This window comes from Mobula hypostoma, chromosome 6, assembly GCF_963921235.1.
Source record: "Mobula hypostoma chromosome 6, sMobHyp1.1, whole genome shotgun sequence".
In the NCBI taxonomy this organism is placed as follows: Eukaryota; Metazoa; Chordata; class Chondrichthyes; order Myliobatiformes; family Myliobatidae; genus Mobula; species Mobula hypostoma.
In genome coordinates, this window is record NC_086102.1 from 107,506,391 (window position 1) to 107,529,543 (window position 23,153).

At 42.4% G+C, this 23,153-nt stretch overlaps 1 protein-coding gene across 3 annotated transcripts in view; it reads left to right on the top strand.

Moving 5' to 3' along the window:
- The window catches only part of catip (ciliogenesis associated TTC17 interacting protein), a 77,962-nt gene extending 55,075 nt beyond the window's left edge, over positions 1-22,887 (top strand). For all 3 annotated transcript variants that reach the window (XM_063049968.1, XM_063049967.1, XM_063049969.1), the window contains exons 6-10: positions 5,006-5,173; positions 8,055-8,179; positions 9,893-9,969; positions 16,310-16,398; positions 22,196-22,887. In XM_063049968.1, the coding sequence (XP_062906038.1) occupies positions 5,006-5,173; positions 8,055-8,179; positions 9,893-9,969; positions 16,310-16,398; positions 22,196-22,405 (669 nt within the window). In that variant the 3' untranslated portion in view covers positions 22,406-22,887. The remainder of the gene's footprint in view (positions 1-5,005; positions 5,174-8,054; positions 8,180-9,892; positions 9,970-16,309; positions 16,399-22,195) is intronic.
- The last annotated feature ends 266 nt before the right edge of the window (positions 22,888-23,153 follow it).

The window sequence follows — 23,153 nt, forward strand, 5'->3', positions numbered from 1 at the left end:
CCCGAGGCTGGGTAAAATACATTTACAGAAAGCTAAGAGAGATGGAGGTTTAGCATTACCTAACTTTAGATTCTATTATTGGGCAATTAGTATTCAACATATGAAATTTTGGTTACTTGACCAGGATATACTATCTATTCCTAAATGGGTAGCATTGGAATTACAATCTGTTCAGGGCTATACACTTGGCTCTATTTTAGGTTCCTCTCTTCCTTTTGATTTGAAACGCCTCAAACAGGTATCTAACCCAATAGTTAAATATACCTTACGTATTTGGTTTCAATTCAGAAAATTTTTTGATCTTAACCAATTTGGGCGAGCGATTCCTATTTTAGGTAATATATTTTTTCCTCCCTCTTTTACGGATCGTGCTTTTCAAATTTGGAAGACTAAGGGTATTTCACGGTTTTTGGATTTATTTTTAGATGGTTCCCTTATGTCTTTTGAACAATTATCTAATAAATATAATTTATCAAGAATACATTTTTTTTAGATATCTACAAGTTAGAAATTTCCTAAGTACTATACTTTCTTCTTTTCCTATGCTTCCTCCTACATACATTTTAGATACTATAATTAACCTTAATCCATGTCAGAAGGGTGCATCGGCTATGATTTATAATATTATTATGAAACTTAGGAAAGCTCCATTTGATAAGATTAGGGTAGATTGGGAATAGGAATTGGGGTCTATCATTTCCGTGGATGACTGGGGGCAGATTTTACAATTAGTCAATACTTCCTCTATCTGTGCTAAACATTCCCTAATTCAATTTAAAGTTGTTCATAGAGCACATATGTCCAAAGATAAATTAGCTCGCTTTTATTCTCATATTAATCCTTTTTGTGATAGATGTCCAGGGCAGATAGCCTCTTTAACTCATATGTTTTGGTCTTGTCCTACTCTGGAAACTTTTTGGAGAGACATTTTTAATATTATCTCCAAGGTATTGAATATAGATATCTCTCCTCACCCTATTACTGCTATCTTTGGACTACCTAAAATTTCCAGTAATCTTTCTCCTTCAGCCCGTAGAATGATTGCATTTCTTACTTTAATGGCGAAAAGATGTATCTTACAACATTGGAAAGAGCTTAATGCTCCAACTACCTTTTTTTGGTTTTCTCAGACGATATTATGCTTGAATTTGGAGAAAATTAGAAGCAATCTTTATGATTCCTCACTTAAATTTGAACAGACCTGGAGATCTTTTATTCAATATTTTCATTTAATGTAATTTTTTTTCTCCTCTTTTTTTTTGCTCCATATTTATATACCCTTCTTGTTTTTTTTTTACTGTTTTTAATGGAGGTCGGGATTGAGGACGTGATTTTAAGTTTTTTTAACTCTGCTTGGTTCCAAGTTAGCCCATTGCTTTGCTTTTAGTTAGTTGCACGGTGGGTTTTTTTTGGGTTTTTTTTTTCCTTTTCTCTATTGATATATATATATAAAATTAGTATACTATTATGTTACCTTAGTATGTTATGTTTAAGTTACATTGTTTGTATCTTTTTTTTGTATTAATATCTCCTGTAATTTTATTATATTCTAACAGTGTATTAGTGCCTATATGGCTTACCTTTTTGTATACTTATTCAATAAAAAGATTTAAAAAGAAAGAAAGAAAAGTGTTGCAGAAAAGTATAAGGGAGATATCAGAGGTAGATTTTTTACACAGAGAGTAGTGAGTGTGTGGAACATCCTGCCAGGCATGGTGGTAGAGGCAGTTGCATTAGGGACATTTAAGAGACTCTTAGATAGGCACATGGATGAAAGTAAAATGGAAGGGTTAGATAGTAGGTTAAAAGGCTGGCACAATATCATGGGCCAAAGGGCCTGTAGTTTACTGTAATGTTCTGTGTTCTATGTTCTAATCTTAGAATCATAGAGAAATAGGCCCTACAGCTCACGATACCCATGCCGACCACCTGATGTAGCAATACTAATCTCAATGGCAGGACCTATTCCATAAAGATCCTTCTATGCCTTGGTGATTGAAGTGCTCATCATCTGCATGATGTTCTGGTCTCCTTACTTGAGGGGAAAAACATACTGGCTTTGGAAGTGGTACAGAGGAGATTCATCTGGTTGATTCCAGAGATGAAGCTGATTCCGGGGCATATGACGAGAGATTGAATTGCCCAGGACTATACTTGCTGGAATTCTAAAGAATGAGGAAGATATTTTATAGAAACATATAAAATTATGAAAGGCATAGCTAGGATAGAGAGAGAAAATTTGTTTCCATTACTAGGTGAGACTAAAACTAGTCCTCACCTCTCATGCTGGTATGATGGTCAGCATGAGCACAGAGGGCTGAGGCTACGTCCACACTACACCGGATAATTTTGAAAACGCCGGTTTCGAGTAAAAACGATAGGCGTCCACACAAAGTGTTTTTCAAAATATCTCTGTCCACATTAGACGGATATTTGGGCGAATCTCCTCCTACTGGGCATGCGTAGGACACACAGAAGACAAGCGAAGAGGAAACAGTATACTTGGTAAACATGAGGAATTCTGCAGATGCTGGAAGTTCAAGCAACACACATTAAAGTTGCTGGTGAACGCAGCAGGCCAGGCAGCATCCCTAGGAAGAGGTACAGTCGACGTTTTGGGCCGAGACCCTTCATCAGACCCTGCTGACGAAGGGTCTCGGCCTGAAACGTCGACTGTACCTCTTCCTAGAGATGCTGCCTGGCCTGCTGCGTTCACCAGCAACTTTGATGTGTGTTGACGGTATACTCGGTGCATGTTTGTCCAGTTACAGAGTAGAAAAACTTAAAAGGAATTGCTCTTGGCTCTCGCGCAGGAGGACTTAAAACTGAAAAAAAACAAATACTGGAGTGTATGGAGGCAACCGACAGGGAGTTCACAGACAGTATGACCTTGCTGACGACGAACATTGAAAAACTGACTAACTCTGTTGCATTAATAAAGCACCTTGTTAAATGTATATGTTACGTACCCTGTAACTGGGTTGCCAAACCAGCAGAAATGGATCACTCAGTTGGAGTCTGGATTACTAGAACTAAGAAAGTTTTATTAAAGAAACAAGCAACACAGTACTCTAATCAAAAAGGATAATAAATGCAACAGTTCAGCAATGATAAACACACATGTACACAGAATTAAGATAACAAGATTAATCAAGCTCTATTGTTGTCTAGGGGTAAATGACCAGTTTCAAAGTGACACAAAGTCCAATTCAATTTAGTTCAGTTCGCAATAATTGTTGCCATGGCGATGGACAGTTGGGGGGGGGAGGAGAGAGAGCAAAACGAATGAATATTCAACACAGCTTCCACACACACACCTTCGCAGTCAGCTGTCGGGCGAGTCCTTTGTGATGTCATCTGAGGTCACCGACCATGACCCCTCCGTTTCCAGATACGATCATTTCCCTGCGCTGAACCTGGCACCCAGGCAAGGGTGGACACACACCAGGTTCCCGCCGATCGTGCCTTTCCACCCTGTGCGTTTATGGCTTGATCCCGCGATCAGCCGTCCAAAAGCTTCCCACCGACTTGTGAGAGGCGCACCGCTTCCAGGATTTCGTTACCTCGGGTGTCGTGTGTGTCTTGCCTTAGCGAACCTGTCCCTTTTTATCCCCCTGCTGGGGTATCGCCTGTCCATCACTTCAAACAGTTCAGGGTTCAAAGGGGGAGCCGATCTTGACAATACCCAGGCTGATGTCTCCTTCATTAACATCTCCAAATGCTGCTTCATTGTGTTCCTTATCTCTCCCTCTCCTGAAGAGAGGTGGCAGACCAACTGCTGATACCCCTGGTGCCAGCACAGGACAGCTACATCTTAATCTATGTGTATTCTTGTCACATATAAAACATGTCTGCATCAGTGTTATCTTGTATTTCCATACAATGTTACATTAGGCTGTTACACATCTATTGTCAGAGAAGTACTTGCATAAATAGGTAAAGCACCTTCTTACAAGCAAGGATAGAAAACAGGGCAAAGTGAGTATACTTATTTATTCAGTAAGCTATGGGTCAAAGTATTTGGTGAGTACATTCCTAACTCTTCTGTCTTCAGTCTTGTTGCCGTCTGTTCTGAAATCGTTAGGTTCTGCGAAGCGCAGAATCAAATATCGCTGTGATGATTAGTATCTATTATCAATTAGTATCTAGTATCAATTCTTTGGCGACAATAAAGTAGTATTAATAATAATAAGAATAATAAGAAGAAAACAATGAAATGCTGCTCTGTTGCCATCTGTTCCAGCATGTCATTTGACAGCAGTTTTAAAAAGCTCCGGTTACCCCTTACACACCGCAACGGATATTAGGTGTTTTCAGATTTATTCACTCTGGAGGCCGTTTCTGAAAATCTCCATTTTCGGGGGCTGAAAACACCGTTTCAGTGTGGACGGAAGGTCAAAACAAAGAGAAAAAGATTTGTTTTCAAAATTATCCGGCGTAGTGTGGACGTAGCCTGAAGGGCCTATTTCTGTACTCCATGATTCTATGATTAGAACATAGAACATTACAGCATTGTACAGGCTCTTTGGCCCACATTATTGTGCTGACCTTGTAAGATCAATCTAACCCTTCCCTCCACTTTTCTATAATCCTTGTGTCTATCTAAGAGTCTCTTAAATGCTTCTGATGTATCTAGATTCAGTGGAGTAGATTTAGAATATACATGAGGAGGAACTTCTTTTTCCAGAGACTGTTTCCTCTGAGGAATTCTCTGCCCAGGGAACTAGTAGAGACTGCCATATCAAATATATTTAAGACACAGTTAGATAGATTTTTGCATAGCAGGAGAATTAAGGGTAATGGGGAAAAAGAAGGTAGGTGGAGCTGAGTCTGAACACTCAAAGGAGAAAGGTTTCCAGGTTATACTGGTTGGATGTTGAAGAGGGAGTAGAACAGATCCATGCTGTCATGGATCATTTGGGCCAAGTAGTCTGTTTGTAAGCTACAAGTTCAATGTAAAACCAGCCAGTTACTTAATGTATTCACTTTCCTTGTGTTTGAACAGGATGTGAAGTCTGAGACTTTGAGCTTCAGTCAGACAGACATGGAGGGCTTTGTGTCAGAAGCAAGTAATCTGTTGCTTTTACGCATTATGGCCCGACAAAATAATGTTCCAGACAACATGGTCTTCCTCTCGTTTGACACTGAAATGCAACTTTCCACCTGCACGTATGTAAGTACCAAGATAAATTTGTTGCTTGTCGCGCCAGCACATCACAGCAAATTCCTGATACATGTAAAGGTACACTCAGTGGCCACTTTATTAGGTACACCTGTACACTAGCTCATTAATGCAAATATCTAATCAGCCAATCATGTGGCAGCAATTCAATGCATAAAAGCCTGCAGATATAATCAAGAGGTTTGGTGGTTGTTCAGACCGAACATCGGAATGGGGAAGAAATGTGATCTAAGTGACATTGACCGTGGAATGATTGTTGGTACCAGATGAGGTGGTTTGAGTATCTCCGAAGCTGATGATCTCGTGGGATTTTCACACACAACAGTCCTAAGAGTTTACAGAGAATGGTGCAAAAAAACAAAAAAAAGAACACTTGGTGAGTGGCAGTTCTGTGGGCAAAAACACCTTCTTAATTAGAGAACTCAGAGGAGAATGGCCAGACTGGTTCAAGCTGACAGGAAGGCAACAGTGACTCAAATAATCACGCATTACAACAGTGATGTGCAGAAGAGCATCTCTGAATGGACAACACGTTGAATCTTGAAGTGTATGGGCTACAGCAAAAGATCATGAACATACAGGAGAAACCTAATAAAGTAGCCATTGAGTGTTTATGTTGAATAAAGATGATCCTGGATCGGAGCAAGTTAGAGGTTAGGTATCCTGCGGCAAATCGTGATACAGCTATAGAATGTGATGGATTGCTCTCCACTTACTGGGATGTGTGCCACTTGTGGGAATACCACTACCTGCAGGTTCCCCTCCCAGTCGCACACCAACCTAACTGGTGGCATGGTAGCTTAGCGGCTAGCGTAATGCCTTACAGTGTCATATATAAGATTGGAGTTCAGTTCCCTCCACTATCCACTAGGAGTTTGCATGTTCTCCCCGTGACTGTGTAGGTTTTCTCTGGGTGCTCTGGTTCCTCACACTTTCCAAAGGTGCATGGTAGGGCTCGTAAGTTGTGAGCATGATCTGTTGGCAACAGAAGTTTGGCGACACTTGCAGGCTGTTTCCAGCACATCCTCAAACTATGTTGGCTGTTGACACAAAAACAATGCATTTCAATGTATGTTTCGATGTACACACATGTGACGAACAAAGCTAATCTTAAAATAAGATCTTAATATTAAATATATCACCATTGTGGTAGAAGTGGTTAAAGCTAGTATATGATAGGGTACTTGACTATTCTGGAGCAGCTGGACTTAAAGACAGTAGATGCAAGTTGAGAATAACCTTGGATGATAAGCGCAGTGCCAGGAATTCAAATAACAGGATATTAAGCCCCTGGGACCAGGAGGGAGGATGCGCCTGGGAGTACATTGTGAGTCCTGTTAACAGGGAATAAAGAGGACTATTAGACTCACACTGAGAGACAATTGACATACATTTTCAATGATTGATCATATACTGACTATGGGATGCTAAGTTGTTTGTCTTGCTGTATAAATATGAGCACTGTATAACCAAAATATCAGAGTTCTGGTGGTGGTGGAAACTGCTGCAGACTCTCCATGATATATTGTTAGTAAATTCTAAAAACGAAACTTGAAGTCACTCTGGTGTTCTTAGTGTTTCCATGACAGCCATACTTTCATCATCACTGGGTCTAAATCTTGAAACTTCCCACCAACCAATCTTCACCAAAGCAACTGCACCAGTTCCCAAGAACAATTAGGGGAATGCAATAAAGGTCCCCAAGAGCTACTGTGATTTTACTTCAGCCATGAAGAGCTATTACACATGAAGAACTCTGGAAAAGCTTAAGTAGTTATTTACTTTCATGCGCTGAACTGTCTGTTCACATTCAGCCCTCTCCTGATCCCAGAGACTATAGGTACCACTAGGATTTTTGATTTATTCCTTGTTACGGAGCCACAGAGTCATAGAAATTTCCATCCATTCAACCCATCATTATGTGGAAATACTTATTTTCTCAGAATCAGAATCACTGACATTAGTCGTGAAAGTTAAAAGAAGAAAATTAGCTTTATTTGTCACATGTACAGCGAAACATCAAAATATAGTGTGAAGTCCTGCCGAAGGGTCTTGGCCTGAAACATCGACTGTACTTTTTCCATAGATGCTGCCTGGCCTGCTGAGTTCCTCCACCATTTTGTGTGTGTTGCTTGGATTTCCATCCTCTGCAGATTGTCTTTTTGCATCAAATTGTTGAATTGCGGCAGTAGTACATAAATAATTATTACAAATTACAAAAGAAATACAAAAGAAAAGTAGTCCAAAAAGAGAGTAAAAATAGTGAGGTAGTGTTCATGGACCGTTCAGAAATTTGACAGCAGAGCTGTTCCTAAAGCATTGAGTGCAGGTCTTCAGGCTTTCTTTAATTCTGCTTGAACCCAAGCCCCTAGTCCCTGATATCCATGTCAAGTGTCCATTATCTCCATGCTGTTTACCCTGCCTCTATCTATCATGATCTTATGTCCTCCAAATAAATTTACATACAAACTTCCAACATTGAAGTATGAACAGCCAGAGGGTGGTGAATCTGTGGAACTCATTGCCATGATGACTGTGGAGGCCAAGTCAGTGGGTATATTTTAAGCAGATGTTGATAGGTTCTTGTTTAGTAGGGGTGTTAAGGGTTATACAGAGAAGGCAAGATAATAGGGTTGAGAGGGATAATAAATCAGCCATGATGGAATAGCAGAGCAGACTCGATTGGCCAAATGGCCTAATTCTGCACCTATGTCTTATAGTGTGGGACCCTGAAGACACACATTTAACATTTTGAACAAGCTATTTGACCATTGCTCAAAGAGCAATCCCAGTCCCCCTTAGTTTTCTCCATAACTATAGTTCTGCAGGTCTGGCAAATTCCTGATCAATATTTCTGACTTTTCTTGAACAGATGAACCTGGGACCTAGGACGATGATGATTGGGAAAAGTGAATGTGAGGTCCTTAGCATCCAGAGAACAATTCACTCACAGGCAAACAGTCCCATGAGCTGGCAGAGCAGCTTCTTGCCAGATGGGTAAGTCCTAAAAACTTCTAACTAAATTTAAACATTTCTTTTTTTAATTTCACTCCTTCACTCCATACGCCATAAAATGCGAGATTTCCCGGTGACCACCCATTTCAATTCAACCTCCCATTCCTATTCTGACATTCTGTCAATAGCCTCCTCTCTCAGCAATGATGAGGCCACACTCAGGATGCAGGAGCAATACCTCAGATTCTGCATGGGTAACCTCCTATCGGATCGTAAGACCCTGCTGCGGATAGTGAGGTCAGCTGAGAAGATCATCGGGGTCTCTCTTCCTGCCATTACAGACATGTACACCACATGCTGCATCCGCAAAGCAAACAGCATTATGAAGGACCCCACGCACCCCTCATACAAACTCTTCTCCCTCCTGCCAACTGGCAAAAGTTACCGAAGCACTCGGGCTCTCACAACCAGACTATGTAACAGTTTCTTCCCCCAAGCCATCAGACTCCTCAATACACAGAGCCTGGACTGACACCAACCTACTGCCCTCTACTGTGCCTATTGCCTTGTTTATTATTTATTGTAATGCCTGCACTGTTTTGTGCACTTTATGCAGTCCTGGGTAGGCCTGTAGTCTAGTGTAGGTTTTGTATTGTTTTACGTAGTTCAGTGTAGTTTTTGTATTGTTTCATGTAGCACCATGGTCCTAAAAAACGTTGTCTCATTTTTACTGTGTACTGTACCAGCAGTTATGGTCGAAATGACAATAAAAAGTGACTTGACTTGACTTGACTATATAAACCCATGAACTTCGATTTCTCTAACTTCTGGTAACTCTTCCCCCCTTCCTCCTCTCTTTTTTACACTCAACCCTTCCCTTCTGCTCACCTGCTCATCACCTCCCTCTGGTTTCCTCTTCCTTCTCTTCCTCCCATGCTCCACTCTCCTCTCCTATCAGATTCCCTCTTCTTCACCCCTTTACCAGTTCCATTTATTACCTCCCAGCTTCTTACTTCATACCCCCTCACCTGGTCTCACTTACCACCTGTCAGCTTGTATTCCACCCCTCCATCCCACCTTCTTATTTTGGCTTCAGCCCCCTTCCTTTCCAGTCCTGATGAAGGGTCTCAGCCTGAAACGTCAACTGTTTATACCCCTCCATAGATGCTGCCTGACTGCTTAGTTCCTCCAGCATTTTGCAACTGTTGCTTTGGAATTGTAGCATCTGGAGAATCACTTGTGCTTAGAAATTTATTTTTTATTTTCCTGCTTGTGGTCCATCAATAAGCAGTGTTTGAGTAGTGACAGACAGTTAACATGAAGCATAACCTCATCAAAGTACAAAGTAGCTCAAAGTAAATTTATCATCAAAGTATCCCCAGTATATGTCACAGTATGTTACCTTAGGATTCATTTTCTTGTGGGCATTTACAGGGAATTATAGAAATACAATTAGAATTAATGAAAAACTATACATAACAAAGACAAACAACCGACGATGTCCACATATTGGAAATACCCTCTCCATGTCCGCTCTACCTAGGCCTTTCATGCCTGTCTAGCTGCTCCAGCTCCCTCTCCTCACCGCTTAAAACGTACTGAGCACTTGCTGACCCACCCTAATGATGCATTGGCCAGTATTCAAATTGCTTATGTTGTAGCTGCAATATAGATGCCGGTCAGTGTCTCTGTTTGTTTGACATTGCTTCAGCAGATTTTCTGCTGATATCTCTATGCAATTTATTCCTCTTTCAGACATTTGACCAGCAGGGTGCAGGTGGGCTCTCCTATTACAATGAGGCTGAAACAACTACCTCACATCATAGAAACAGGTATTGTTGAGTTATGATCAAGCAAAGTCATTTGAGAAATTTTCTTCTGTTGTTATGCCATGAATAGCACTCTACTCTGGAATTGGAATTAGTTTATTTTGCCACATATATTGAGATACAGTGAAAATCTTTTCTTGCATATTGTTCATTGTAGAAAAAGGTAAAGCAATAACAATGCAGAATGAAGTATAACAGCTACAGAGAAAGTTCAGTGCAGATAAACAATAGGGTGCAAGATTATATCAAGGCAGTTTGTGAGGTTAGGAATCCATCTCGTTGTAGTCATTGAATCATACAGTTGTAGCACAGAAACAGGCCCTTTGGTCCATCGGTCTGTGCCAAACTGTTATTCTGACTAATCCCATCCACCTACACCCAGACCATAGCCCTCTGTACCTGTCCCATCCATGTACTTATCCATACTTCTCTTAAATGTTGAAATTGAACCTATATCCACCACTTCCTCTGGTAGCTCACTCTACAGTCAAGATTACTCAAGATGGTGGCAATAAGTGACAACTCTTTGCTCTGACGGGAATCATCAAATTTAGGATTACTACAGCTGAAATCCACAGTCACAGCCATGGGTACTTCAGTAAGCAACATCGTTTTAAGTATTTTCTAAAAAATATATTGTTTCTCAAATCTCGTGATATCAGTAGATCGTGGACTTCAGACTCGGGTTGCAAATGCAGGACCCCCTTTAAGAAAATGGAAATGGGGAGGGAGCGCTGTTCCAAAGGTACGACTGAAATGCAGAGGCCTTAGACCCTCCCCCAACTCCTGACTACCCTTCTGGTGAATGTACAGTTTCAGAAAAATAAAATTAAAGTCCTCAGAGCAAGATTGCTGTACCAGAGGGACATCAGGGGCATCTGTATACTTTGCTTCATGGAAACATAGCTATCCCACACTACTTTGGACTCAGTGCTGCAGCCCAATGACTTCACCATTCCCTCCAAAGACAGGACAGCTCAATTTTTCAAAGGTAGAGGAGGTGGAGTATACTTTATGATTAATTCATCATGGTGCACAGATGTGGTAATTCTGTCGCAGTTCTGCTCACCTGACCTAGAACATATAGCAGTCAAATTTGTTCTGTTTTATCTATTGAGGGAGTTTTCTGCCATTATTCTGGTAGTAGTGTACATTCCACCCCTGGCCAATGTCAGGTAGGCACTGGAGGAGCTGAGTACCGTAATCAGCAGTCGCATAACAGCGTACCCTGATGCCTTCCCTATCATAGCAGGGGATTTCAACCAGGCCTGCTCGAAGAAGTCTGTAAATAATTACCACCAAACATACCCATCTGTGGAACCAGAGGAGCCAACACTGTTATACTACCATCAAGAATGCTGGTTGAGTGGTGTCAGAACAACAATCTTGCACTCAACATCAGGAATTGATTGTGGACTTGAGGAAGGGGAAGCTGAGAGAACACACACCAATTTTCATCGAGGGATCAGCAGTGGAAGGGGGAGCAGTTTCAAGTTTCTGAATGTTAGCATCTCTGAAGGTTTATCCGAGGTGCAACATATTGATGCAATTACAAAGAAGGCACTACAGCTCTATAGTTCATTTGAAGTTTCAGGAGACTTGCTATGTCGACAAAGACACTTGCAAGTTTTCGATAGACGCATTCCAACTGATTGCATCACTGTCTGGTATGGAGGGGCCAATGCATAGGATTGGAAAAAGCTGCAGAAAATTATAAGCTCAGCCAAGACAATCAAGGGCACTAGCCTCCCCAGCATTGAGGACACCTTCAAAAGGCGATGCCTCAAAAAGGTGGCATCCATCATTAAAGACCCCCATCACCCAGGACATGCCCTTGTCTCATTGCTGCCATCAAGGAGGAGTTACAGGAGCCTGAAGACACACACTCAATGTTTCAGGAACAGTTTCTTCCTCTTCGTCATCAGATTTCTAAATGGACAATGAACCCATGAGCATTACATCACTATTTTTTCCCTTCTCTTTTTGTGTGAGTTATTTAATTAATTTATATATACACATACATACACACATACTTATTGTAAATTTTTTTTATTACTATGTATTGTCATATATTGCTGCTGCAAAACAAGAAATTCTGTGATATTTGCCAGTGATATTAAACCTGCTTTTGATTCTGATACACTCACACCACCTTCTGAGTGAAGAGGTTTCTCCACCAGTTCCCCTTGAATATTTCACCTTTCACCCTTAACCTATGATCTCTAGTTCTAGTCTCTTCCAACCTCAGTGGAAAGAACCTGCTTGCAGTGTGCGTAGTTCTGGTTGCCCTTTACAGGGAGAATATGGAGAGGGTACAGTGGGATGCAGCCTGGATTAGGGGGTGTGAACAAACAGGTTGTCTGCTCTGGAGCATCAGAAATTGAGGGACGACCTGGCAGAGAGGCAGAGATAAGGTAGGCAGGATCTTTTTCACGGGATAGAAATGTCAAATGTTAAAGGGGAAAGTTTAAAGGAGATGTGTGGGGCAAGTTTTTTTTACACAGAGTGGCGAGTGCCTGGAATTTGCTGCCAGAAGTGGTGGTGGAAGCAGATATGATAATGGTGTTTAAGTGACTGTAAGGCGGACCAATGGATGTGTAGGGAATGGAGGGATTTCGATCATATGTGGGCAGGAGAGATTTAGTTTAACACAGCATCATGTTTGGCACAGATGTTGAGGGCTGAAGGGCCTGGCTGTACCTGTGTTGTACTGTTCTGTGTTCCATCCGAAACTCCCTCCCTAAACGTTTGTTGGAACTGGAGGCAATCTGAATAGAGATGAAGGGTTCCGTTTTTGTAGACATTAATAAATTTACACTGTGGCAGCTTTATTAAGTACACTTGCTTGTTAATGTAAATATCTAATCAGCCAATCGTGGCAGCAACTCAAAGCATAAAAGCATGCAGACGTGGTCAAGAGGTTCAGTTGTCATTCTGACCAAACATCAGAATGGTGAAGAAATGTAATCTAAGTAACTTTGACTGTGGAATGATTGTTGATACCAGATATGGTAGTTTGAGTATCTCAGAAGTTGTTGATCTAGGATTTTCACGCACAACAGTCACAAGAGTTTATAGAGGGTGGTGCGAGAAACAAAAAAACATCTGGTGAGTGGCATTTCTATGGGCAAAAACACCTTGTTAATGAGAGAGGTCATAGGAGAATGTTTCAAGCTGACAAGAAGGAGATAGTAAATTAAATAACCACGCGTTACAACAGTGGTGTGCAGAAGAGCATCTCTGAATGCACAACACATCAGACCTTATCAGGAAGTACCTAATAAAGTGTCACTGAGTGTACTTTGTCTGTAAGTCAGACAGTAGATAAACATAACTCGATATGGTAACCATACCTCAACAGTGTTGTAATGTGTGCCATCAAATATACACAAGACTAATAAGAACAAACATTTACCATAAGAGTAGAGGGACAAGGAAGCTTGTTTTGTATATACTGTACATACATTGAAGCTTTGAATTTAATTTAATATTGTTCATGTATTGAGTTGTTTAGAAGTTAGGCCTTCGTAACTCTTGGGATAGCCTGAATTTCAATGGAGTGACGGTAGTTTTTTGTTAGATAAGCCATGTGGTATGATGGTGTACTGGTTAGCATGATGCTATTACAGCTCGAGCTGTTCTGGAGTTCAGAGTTCAGAGTTCAATTCTGGAATGAGTTTGTACGTCTTCCCCGTGAAATGCATTGTTTTTTTCCAGGTGCTTTGGTTGTAAATTGTATTGTGATTAGGCTAGAGTTAAGTAGGTGGGTTGCTGGGCAGTGTTACTCGCGGGGCTGGAAGAGCCAGTTCGTGCTGTATCTTTAAATAAATAAATAAATCATCAAGCCAGAGCCTACTGCACAATGAAGTCAGCATTTACCAGCCCCAAACCTGGAGACTTCAATACTTTCTGGGGTCCTCAGAGTGCCCAGCTGGGGTAAAGATTAAAGATTAGCTTTATTTGTCATGTGTATATCAAAATATTGAACATACAGTGAAACATACAGTCTGAGGATGTATTGGCAGCAGCCTGCAAGTGTCACCATGCTTCCAGCGCTAACTCAGCATGCCAACGACTTAACAACCCTAACCCGTACATCTTTGGAATGTGGGGAAAACCAATGTGGTCATAGAGAAAACGTACAAATTCTTTACAGACAGCAGCATGAATGGAATCTCAAATCACAATCCATAGTACTGTAAGCATTACCCTAACTACATTATTGTGCCATTATCAAGTACATACTGGGGGCTCTTCATGTGGGGGGTAGGGGATGTTCATCTTTCCAGCTGCTGAATGCCAGGAACCCCCAGGTCTGATCCAGAAAGATCACAGCCGCATCTTCTCCCAGATGGTGAGCCATGTCTTTCATAAACGCAGAATCAGAATCAGAAGGTCTGTCAGATTCAAAACCAGGTTTATTATCACTGACATATGGTATGTTGTGAAATGTGTTGTTTTGCAGCAGCAGTACAGTGCAGTACATACAAAAATTACTGTAAGTTACAATAGGATGGATGGATGGATAAATAAATAGATAGATAGATAGATAGTGCAAAAAGAAAGCAGAAAGTGAGATAGTGTTCATTTTCCGTTCAGAACTCTGGTGGCAGAGGGGAAAAAGCAGTTCCTAAAACATTGAGTGTGGGTCTAAGGGCTATTGTACTTCCTCCTTGATGGCAGCAATGAGAAGAGGGCACATCCTGGATACTGAGGGTACTTAATAATGGATAACATCTTCCTGAGGTTAAGCCATTTGAACATGTCCTTGACGGTGGAGTGGCTAGTGTCTGTGATGGAGCTAGCTGAACCTACGACCCTCAGCAGCTTTTCTTGCTCCGGTGCATTGGATCCTCCATACCAGACAGATTATAATTACATTTGGTAAATTAGTATATTGTTATAAGATGTAATGAGGTACACTGAAAAACTGTTTTGCATGCCATCAAAACGGATCTTTCATCACATCAGTACATTGAGTTAGTACAAGGTAAAACAATAACAGAATGCAGAATAAAAGTGTAACAGTTACAGAGAAAGTGCAATGCAGACAGAGAATAAGGTGCAAGATCATAATGATGTAGGTTGCGAGGTTGAGCCCATCGTCTCTTGCCCATCAGGCAGAAGATACAAAAGTGGGTGGTGGGAATGCTGATGCTTTATGCTAGAATAAGCAGGGGGAGGGGGAGGGTTGATGCCTGGGAGAGGGTTAGGGGCTTGGGATTCTTACGTTTTTTCCTGTCATTCGTTCTTTGGGAATTTTTTCTTCTGTTTCGAGGATGTCTGCGGAGAAGAAGAATTTCAGGTTGTAAATTGTATACATTCTCTGATATTAAATGGAACCATTGACCTATTGAGCCTGAAAGCACTAAACATCAGTTCAAGGAGAACTTCTATCCAACTATAATCCCTCTTGTATGGTAAAATAGATTCTTGACCTCATAATCTTATTATGCGGGGAGTCCAGGATCAGAATGGAAAGACATCCCTTTGGAACAGAGATGAGGAGGAATTCCTTTAGTCAGAGGTTGGTGAATCTGTGAAATTCATTGCCACAGACAGCTTGGAGGCCAAGTCATTTAAAGTGAAGGTTAATAGGTTCTTATTTAGTAAAAGCATTAAAGGTTACAGGGAGAAGGCAGGAGCTTGGCTTTGAGAAGGGTAATGGATCAGACATAATGAAATAGCAGAGAAGATTTGATGGGCTGAATGGCATAATTCTGATCCTATGTCATATAGACTAATGGTTATGATCTAGCACTTTATTGTATACCTGCACGACACTTTGTCTGTAGCTAGTACACTTTATTCTGCATTCTGTTATTGCTTTACTTTGTTCTACCTCAATGCACTGTGTAATTAATTGATCTGTATGATCAGTATGCAAGACAATCTTTGCACTGTGTCTTGGTGCATGTGACAAAATAAACCAATTCCAATAGGGAATTATTTAATAGTCTTAAACAGTGAGATAGAAGCTACCTTAGAATCTGAGTTTGGAGGTTCATGCTTTCAATCTTTTGTATCTGCCCAATGAGAAAGAGGAGACTATGGACTCTTGACTGCACAATCTACCTTGTAATGACCTTGTGCCTTACTTTCTGCCTGTACTGCACACTCTCTACAATTACAACACTTCATTCTTCACTTGAGCCAGGCCTGTGGGTGGTTATTTTAAGCTTTTGTATCTTTTGTCTGATGGGGGCACAGGAGAGAATGTGTGGTGTGGGTGGGTGGCTGGGAGGCTAGTTTTCATGATGCCAACCCATCCTCTATTTTGTCATTACACGAGACATTCATATTATTATCCATTAAAGTATACTGTGTTTCTGAACTTTTACAGATGTGGAAGATCCCAAACCAGTTTTTGAGAAGAAACCACTGAAATGGGAGGAAGATATGCAACTCTATTTTAAATTTCTTGACAGAACGGTACCAACTAATGTTTTAAAATCAGCCTTGTTTTCAATCTGGATTTAAGATTCCAGAAGTTCATTTTTTTCCCTTTATTCTCCCCCAAAAAAATTAAGCTAAAGCTTCAGGTATGCTTTGTTGCATGGCATGGAGATGCAGTGTGCTGCATTCCTGCTGACACAAGCTGATCACAAGAACAGAGTACTGTGACCAGAATCAGTGACATATGTGGTGAAGTTTGTTGTTTTGTGGCAGCAGTACAGTGTAAAACATAAAAGTACTACAAAGTACCAGTAAGAAATACAGTATATATAACAACACAAGTAGTGCAAAAAGAGAGCAAAATATTGAGGTAGTGTTCATGTATTCATGGACCATTCGGGAATCTGAAGGCAGAAGGGAAGAAGCTGCTCCTAAACTGTTGGGTGTATGTCTTTAGGCTCCTGTATCTCGTCCCTGATGGTAGTAACAAGCAGAGGGCATTCCCACTTGGGTGCCGTCTTTTTGAGGCATTACCTTTTGAAGCTTTCCTTTCGACTACACTGGTGAGGATTTCCATGATGGTGACCTTAGGATTAGTGTGGAGGGAGAAGGGGTCATTGGTGCAGGGTGGAGAGTCCTTGCCAAAGAAGTAGCACTGTACTAAAGACTTACTTCTTTGGCAAGGACTCTCCGCCCCGCACCAATGTCCCCTCCTCCTGTCTTCAACCCTCCTCCTCTTCCTGAACACCCCACCCTGGTCTTCTGCTGCACTGGACCTTTTCATTGCCAACTGCTGACAGGACATCGACCATCTCAATTTCAACATTCCTCTCTCCAATTCCAACCTTACCCCTTCCGAATGCTCTGCTCTCTACTCCCTCTGCACTAATCCTGATCTCACCATCAAACCCACAGATAAGGAGGATGCTGTAGTAGTCTGGCGAACTGACCTCTACCTTGCTGAGGCCCAACGGCAACTCTCAGACACCTCCTCTTACTTACCTATCGATTAGGATTCTACTAAGGAGCACCAGGTAATTGTCTCCTACACCATTACTGATCTTATTTGCCCTGGGGATCTTCCATCCACTGCCACCAACCTCACAGTTCCCGCACTCCGCACCTCTCATTTCTACCTCCTACCCAAAGAACATAAACCCACTTGTCCAGGTAGACCCATTGTTTCAGCTTCTTCCTGCCTCAATGAACTCATATCTGCATACCTCGACTCTGTTTCATCCCCCCTGGTTCAGTCCCTTCCCACCTACATCCGTGACACTTCACACGCTCTGGATCTTTTCAATGATTTCAAGTTCCCTAGCCCCCATCCTCTTTTTCACTATGGATGTCCAGTCCTTACACACCTCCACCCCCCACCAGAAAGGCCTCAAAGCTCTCCATTTCTTCTGGACACCAGACCCAACTATTCTCCTCTGTCTGGTGGAACGTGTCCTCACTATTAATAAATAATTTCTCCCTTGGCTCCTCCCACTTCCTTCAAAGACAAGGTGTAGCCATGGCCACTCACATGGGTCCCAGCTATGCCTGTGTTTTTGTCGGCTATGTGGAGCAGTCCATGTTCCAAATCTACACTGGTGTCTGCCCCTCACTTCTCCTACCCTACATCGATGACTGCATTGGTGCTACTTCCTGCACCCATGCTGAGCTCGTCGACTTCATCAACTTTGCCTCCAACTTCCACCCAGCCTCAAATTTACCTGGTCCATTTCTGACACCTCCCCCACCTTTCTTGATCTCACTGTCTCTGTCTCTGGAGACAGCTTATCTACTGATGTCAATTATAAACCCACAGACTCTCACAGCTACCTGGCCTATACCTCTTCACACCATCACCTTCTCTCAATTCTTCCATCTCCCCCGCATCTGCTCTCAGGATGAGGCTTTTCATTCTAGAATGAAGGAGGTGTCCTTCTTTTTCAAAGAAAGGGGCTTCCCTTCCTCCACCATCAACGTTACCCTCAACTGCATCTCTTCCATTTCATGCACATCTGCTCTTACCCCATCCTCCTGCCACCCTACCAACGACAGGGTTCCTCTTGTCCTCACCTACCACCCCACCAGTCTCTGCGTCCATCACATAATTCTCTGTAACTTCCACGCCATTTCCTATGGGATCCCACCACCAAGCACATCTTTCTCTCCCCCCCCCCCAATTTTCTGCTTTTTGCAGGGATTGCTACCTACACGACTCCCTTGTCCATTCATCCCTCCCCACTGAGCTCCTCCTGGCACTTATCCTTGCAAGCAGAACAAGTGCTACACCTGCCCGTATACCTCCTCCCTCACTACTATTCAGGGTCCCAAGCAGTACTTCCAAGTGAAGCGACACTTCACCTGTGAGTCTGTTGGGGTAATATACTGTGTCTGGTTTTCCCGGCGTGACCTCCTGTATACCGGTGAGACCTGATGTAGATTGGGAGACCATTTCGCCGAGCACCTACTCTCCGTCCGCCAGAAGATGCGGGATCTCTCAGTGGCCGTGCATTTTAATTCCACTTCCCATTCCCATTCCGATTTGTCAATCCATGGCCTCCTCTACTGTCGCAATGAGGCTACACTCAGGTTGGAGGAACAACACCTTATTTTCCGTCTGAGTACTGTCCAATCTGATGCCATGACATCGATTTCTCAAATTTCTGGTAACGCCCCCTACCCCGCCCACTCCTTCACCATTCCCCATCCCTTTTTCCCTCTTTCACCTTATCTCCTTGCCTGCCCATTGTCTCTCTCTGGTGCTCCTCCTCCCTTTTTTTCCCATAGCTTTCTGAGTTCTCCTATTAGACTCCCCCTTCTCCAGCCCTGTATCTCTTTCACGAATCAACTTCCCAGCTCTTTACTTCATTCCTCCCCCTCCCGGTTTCACCTATCATCTTGTGATCCTCTCTACCCACCCCCACCTTTTAAATCTTCTCATCTTCTTTCTCTTCAGTCCTCCCAAAGGGTTTCGGCCCAAAACATCAACTGTACTGTTTTCCATGGATGCTGCCTGGCCTGCTGAGGTCCTCCAGCATTTTGTGTGTGTTGTTTGAATTTCCATCATCTGCAGATTCTCTCTTGTTTGTGAGAGCATTTCTGGGGTGGGTGGTGTCTTTGATTATGCTGGCTGCTTTACCAAGGCAGCAAGAAATGTAGACAGAGTCCATAGAGTGGAGGCTGGATTCTGTGATGTGCTGAGCTGTGTCCAAAACTCTGCAGTTCCTTGCAATCATGGGCAGAGCATTTGCCACGCCAAGCTGTGGTGTATCCAGATCTGCAGATGGGAAGAAGTGAAGTAGCTGGCAGGAGCTACAGAAATAGGTTGGAGAGTAGAGTCTACAAGGTTTACATGGATAAGGAAGTTGCAAAGACTGAGAAGGTGCAAGCCCATTAAAGATATAAACTTTGAAACCAAAAAGACGAGAGACCAGAACCCAAGATAGGCAGGTTGTGGATAAACATGGGTTGCTTGGTTTTTGGGAGGTCCCTTCTGTCATTTAAGGGGAGTCTATGACTGGAGAGCACAGCCTCAGAATAGAAGGATATCCTTTTAGAACAGAGATAAGGAGGAATTTCTTTAGCTAGTGGCTGGTGGATCTGTGGAATTCATTGCCATAGATGGCTAAGGTGGCCAGATCATTGGGTATATTTAAAGCAGAGGTTGAAAGGTTCTTGATTAGTAAGGGCATCAAAGGTTATGGGAGAAGACACATAGAGAAGCGGTTAGCATAATGCTATTACAGTGGCAGTCACCTGCGTTCAGTTCCCACCGCTATCTGTAAGAAGTTTGTAGGTTCTCCAAGTGGCTGCTTGTGTTTCCTCCCACACGCCAAAGATGTACGAGTTAATAAGGTAATTAGTCACATGGATGTAATTGAGTGGCACGGGGTCATTGGGCCAGAAGGACATGTTACTGCACTGTATCTCCAAATAAATAAATAAAGGTGGGAGAATGGAGTTTAGAGGAATAACAAATTAGCCATGATCGAATGGCAGTGCAGACTTGATAAGCCAAATGACCTAACTCTGCTCCTATGGTCCACTAACCAGAACTTGAAGGGAATTTCAACAATTATTTGTTTGTTGGAAGGAATCACTCCTTCCCACATTCAACAAAGGCATCTGTTGGTCCCATTAATGCAGCAGGAAGCACAGGTGAAAATATGGAGTGAATTCAGTTGAATCTGATGTTGGTCTTTTATTCTCAAACAGACATGAGCACAGCCAATGCAATGATATGAGCCAGGCCTGTGCGCCAGTCTAACGTAAACACACTCTTATCAGAATAAAAGCTCACAAGGACTAGTTCACAGACAGGTCTCGTGTTCCCTGGAAGGGTAGATATCTGAGAAGGTTAGATGATTTAATGAGGTAGATAGAAAGAAATCATTTCCCTTGGTGAGGAGACTCCAAAACAGAGTGAGATGTTACATCAACGTGATAGGCAGGCCATTTGAGGAACATCCCAGCAGAAGCATCAGAAATATGAAAAAGTGCTGAAGATTCATGGGTGTGGAAAACTTAAATTAATGGATTTTTGATGGATTGGAGTGTTTGAGATTAAGGAACCAAGACAATAAGTGGAGTCATGAAAATCTTGTACGTTTTGTCATTGCCAATAGTTGGTGGAGTTGTGGGTAGTGAAGAAGATTAGTGTAGGTTACAATGGGAAATTGACAGGATGCAGAGTTTGGCTGAGAGGTGGCAGATAGAGTTCACTCCAGCAAGCGATGGGTGCATGAAACACACTGTCTGGGGTGATGGTAAGGTCAGATTTAGGAAACTCTTGGATAGGCACATGGATGAGAGACAAATGGAGGGCTGTGTAGTGTTAGGTTGACCTTAGTGCAGGTTAAAGGGTCAGCACAACATCTTGAGTCAAACAGCCTGTATTGTGCCATAATATTCTAGGTTCTCAACATGGAATAGACCTCTTTAGTCCATCAAATCCACACCAACCACCAGGCATCCATTTATTCTACTCCCTTGAGAGAGGAAGCCAGAGCATCCGGGGGAATCCCAAACAGACTTGAAGAACTCCACACAGACAGCACCAGATCTCAGGATCGAACTCTGGTCTCCGGATCTCCAACAAAGCAGCTTTACCCATTGCGCTGCGGTCCGCATGGAGATCACATGTTCTCTCTGTGATTGGGTTAGATGCTCTGGTTTTCTCCCTCACCCCAAAGGGTCAGTGTGGGCTAACTGGCTGCTGTAAATTGCCCCGTGGATTTAAGGGTAGAATTTCGGGGTGGAAGGGGAGTTGATGGGAGAATGAAAGGATTAGTGTAAATGGATGGCTGACAGAGTGGATGGTGGGAGCAGTTCTGAGCTCTCTGATGCAGAAGTTTTAATGATTAAGGTATGAGGAGTGCTGGATTGCTCTGAGCCGGTACTTGCTGAAGTTTCAAAAAATGAGAGCAGATCGAATACGGAAAGGCCTAGATAGACAAGGAGGAAATGTTTCCTATAGTGGGGGAGTCTAGGACCAGTGGGCACAACCTCAGAATAGAAGGATGTCCCTTTAGAACAGAGATGAGGAAGAATTTCTTCAGATAAAGGGTAATGAATCTGAAATTCAATGCCACAGACAGCTCTGGAGGCTAAGTGATTGAGAATGTTTAAAGCAGAGGTTGATAAGTTCTTGATTAGTAAATGCATCAAAGGTTATGGGGAGAAGGTAGGAGAATGAGGTTGAAAAGGATAATAAATCAGCCATAATTTATGACAAAGTAGACTCAATTAGGAGTAGAATTAGGCTATTCAGCCTATGTCTTATGGTCTAAGTTTTGAAATCGATCACCAATCTTTATTAATGGAACATTTGTTTTTTCAGGAAGCCCTGAAAGCGGACTACAGCAACTACATTAGGCACCACCCAGAGCTGAAGAGTATATTGGCTGATTTCCTGCAGTTCCTCCTCCTCAGAAAACCACAAGATGTCATCACCTTTGCTGCAGAATATTTCTCCTCCTTCTCCACCTTCAGCACAGAGCAGTCACCCTTTCTGACCTCCAGCAAACTGAGCCCCTTCAAAGAACCTTAAGTTTTCATTAAAATGCTTAAGTGTATAACAAGTATTTTCTGTAAAACGTATTTATAACCACTCTGGGTTGTTTCACTTTGTCAGTGACACCGAGCCCTAGAAGATGTCAATGGCAGAAGTAAGTTTATTTAAGAGTCACATTAGAAGGATTGCAGGATGGAGAGAAATAGTTTTCTGTAGTTCAGGGTCACAGCAGCTGAATGCAATGACCAACAGGAGAGAGAGCAAGGGGAAACCAATAGGAGAGAAAGAGAGCGAGAGTGAGCAATAGGAGAGAGAGGGAGAGGGAGACCAATAGGAGATAGAAACATAGAAACATAGAAAATAGGTGCAGGAGTAGGCCATTCGGCTCTTCGAGCCTGCACCGCCATTTATTATGATCATGGCTGATCATCCAACTCAGAACCCAGCCTTCCCTCCATACCCCCTGACCCCTGTAGCCACAAGGGCCATATCTAACTCCCTCTTAAACATAGCCAATGAACTGGCCTCAACAGTTTGCTGTGGCAGAGAATTCCACAGATTCACCACTCTCTGTGTGAAGAAGTTTTTCCTAATCTCGGTCCTAAAAGGCTTCCCCTCTATCCTCAAACTGTGACCCCTCGTTCTGGACCTCCCCAACATCGGGAACAATCTTCCCGCATCTAGCCTGTCCAATCCCTTTAGGATCTTATACGTTTCAATCAGATCCCCCTCAATCTTCTAAATTCCAACGAGTACAAGCCCAGTTCATCCAGTCTTTCTTCAT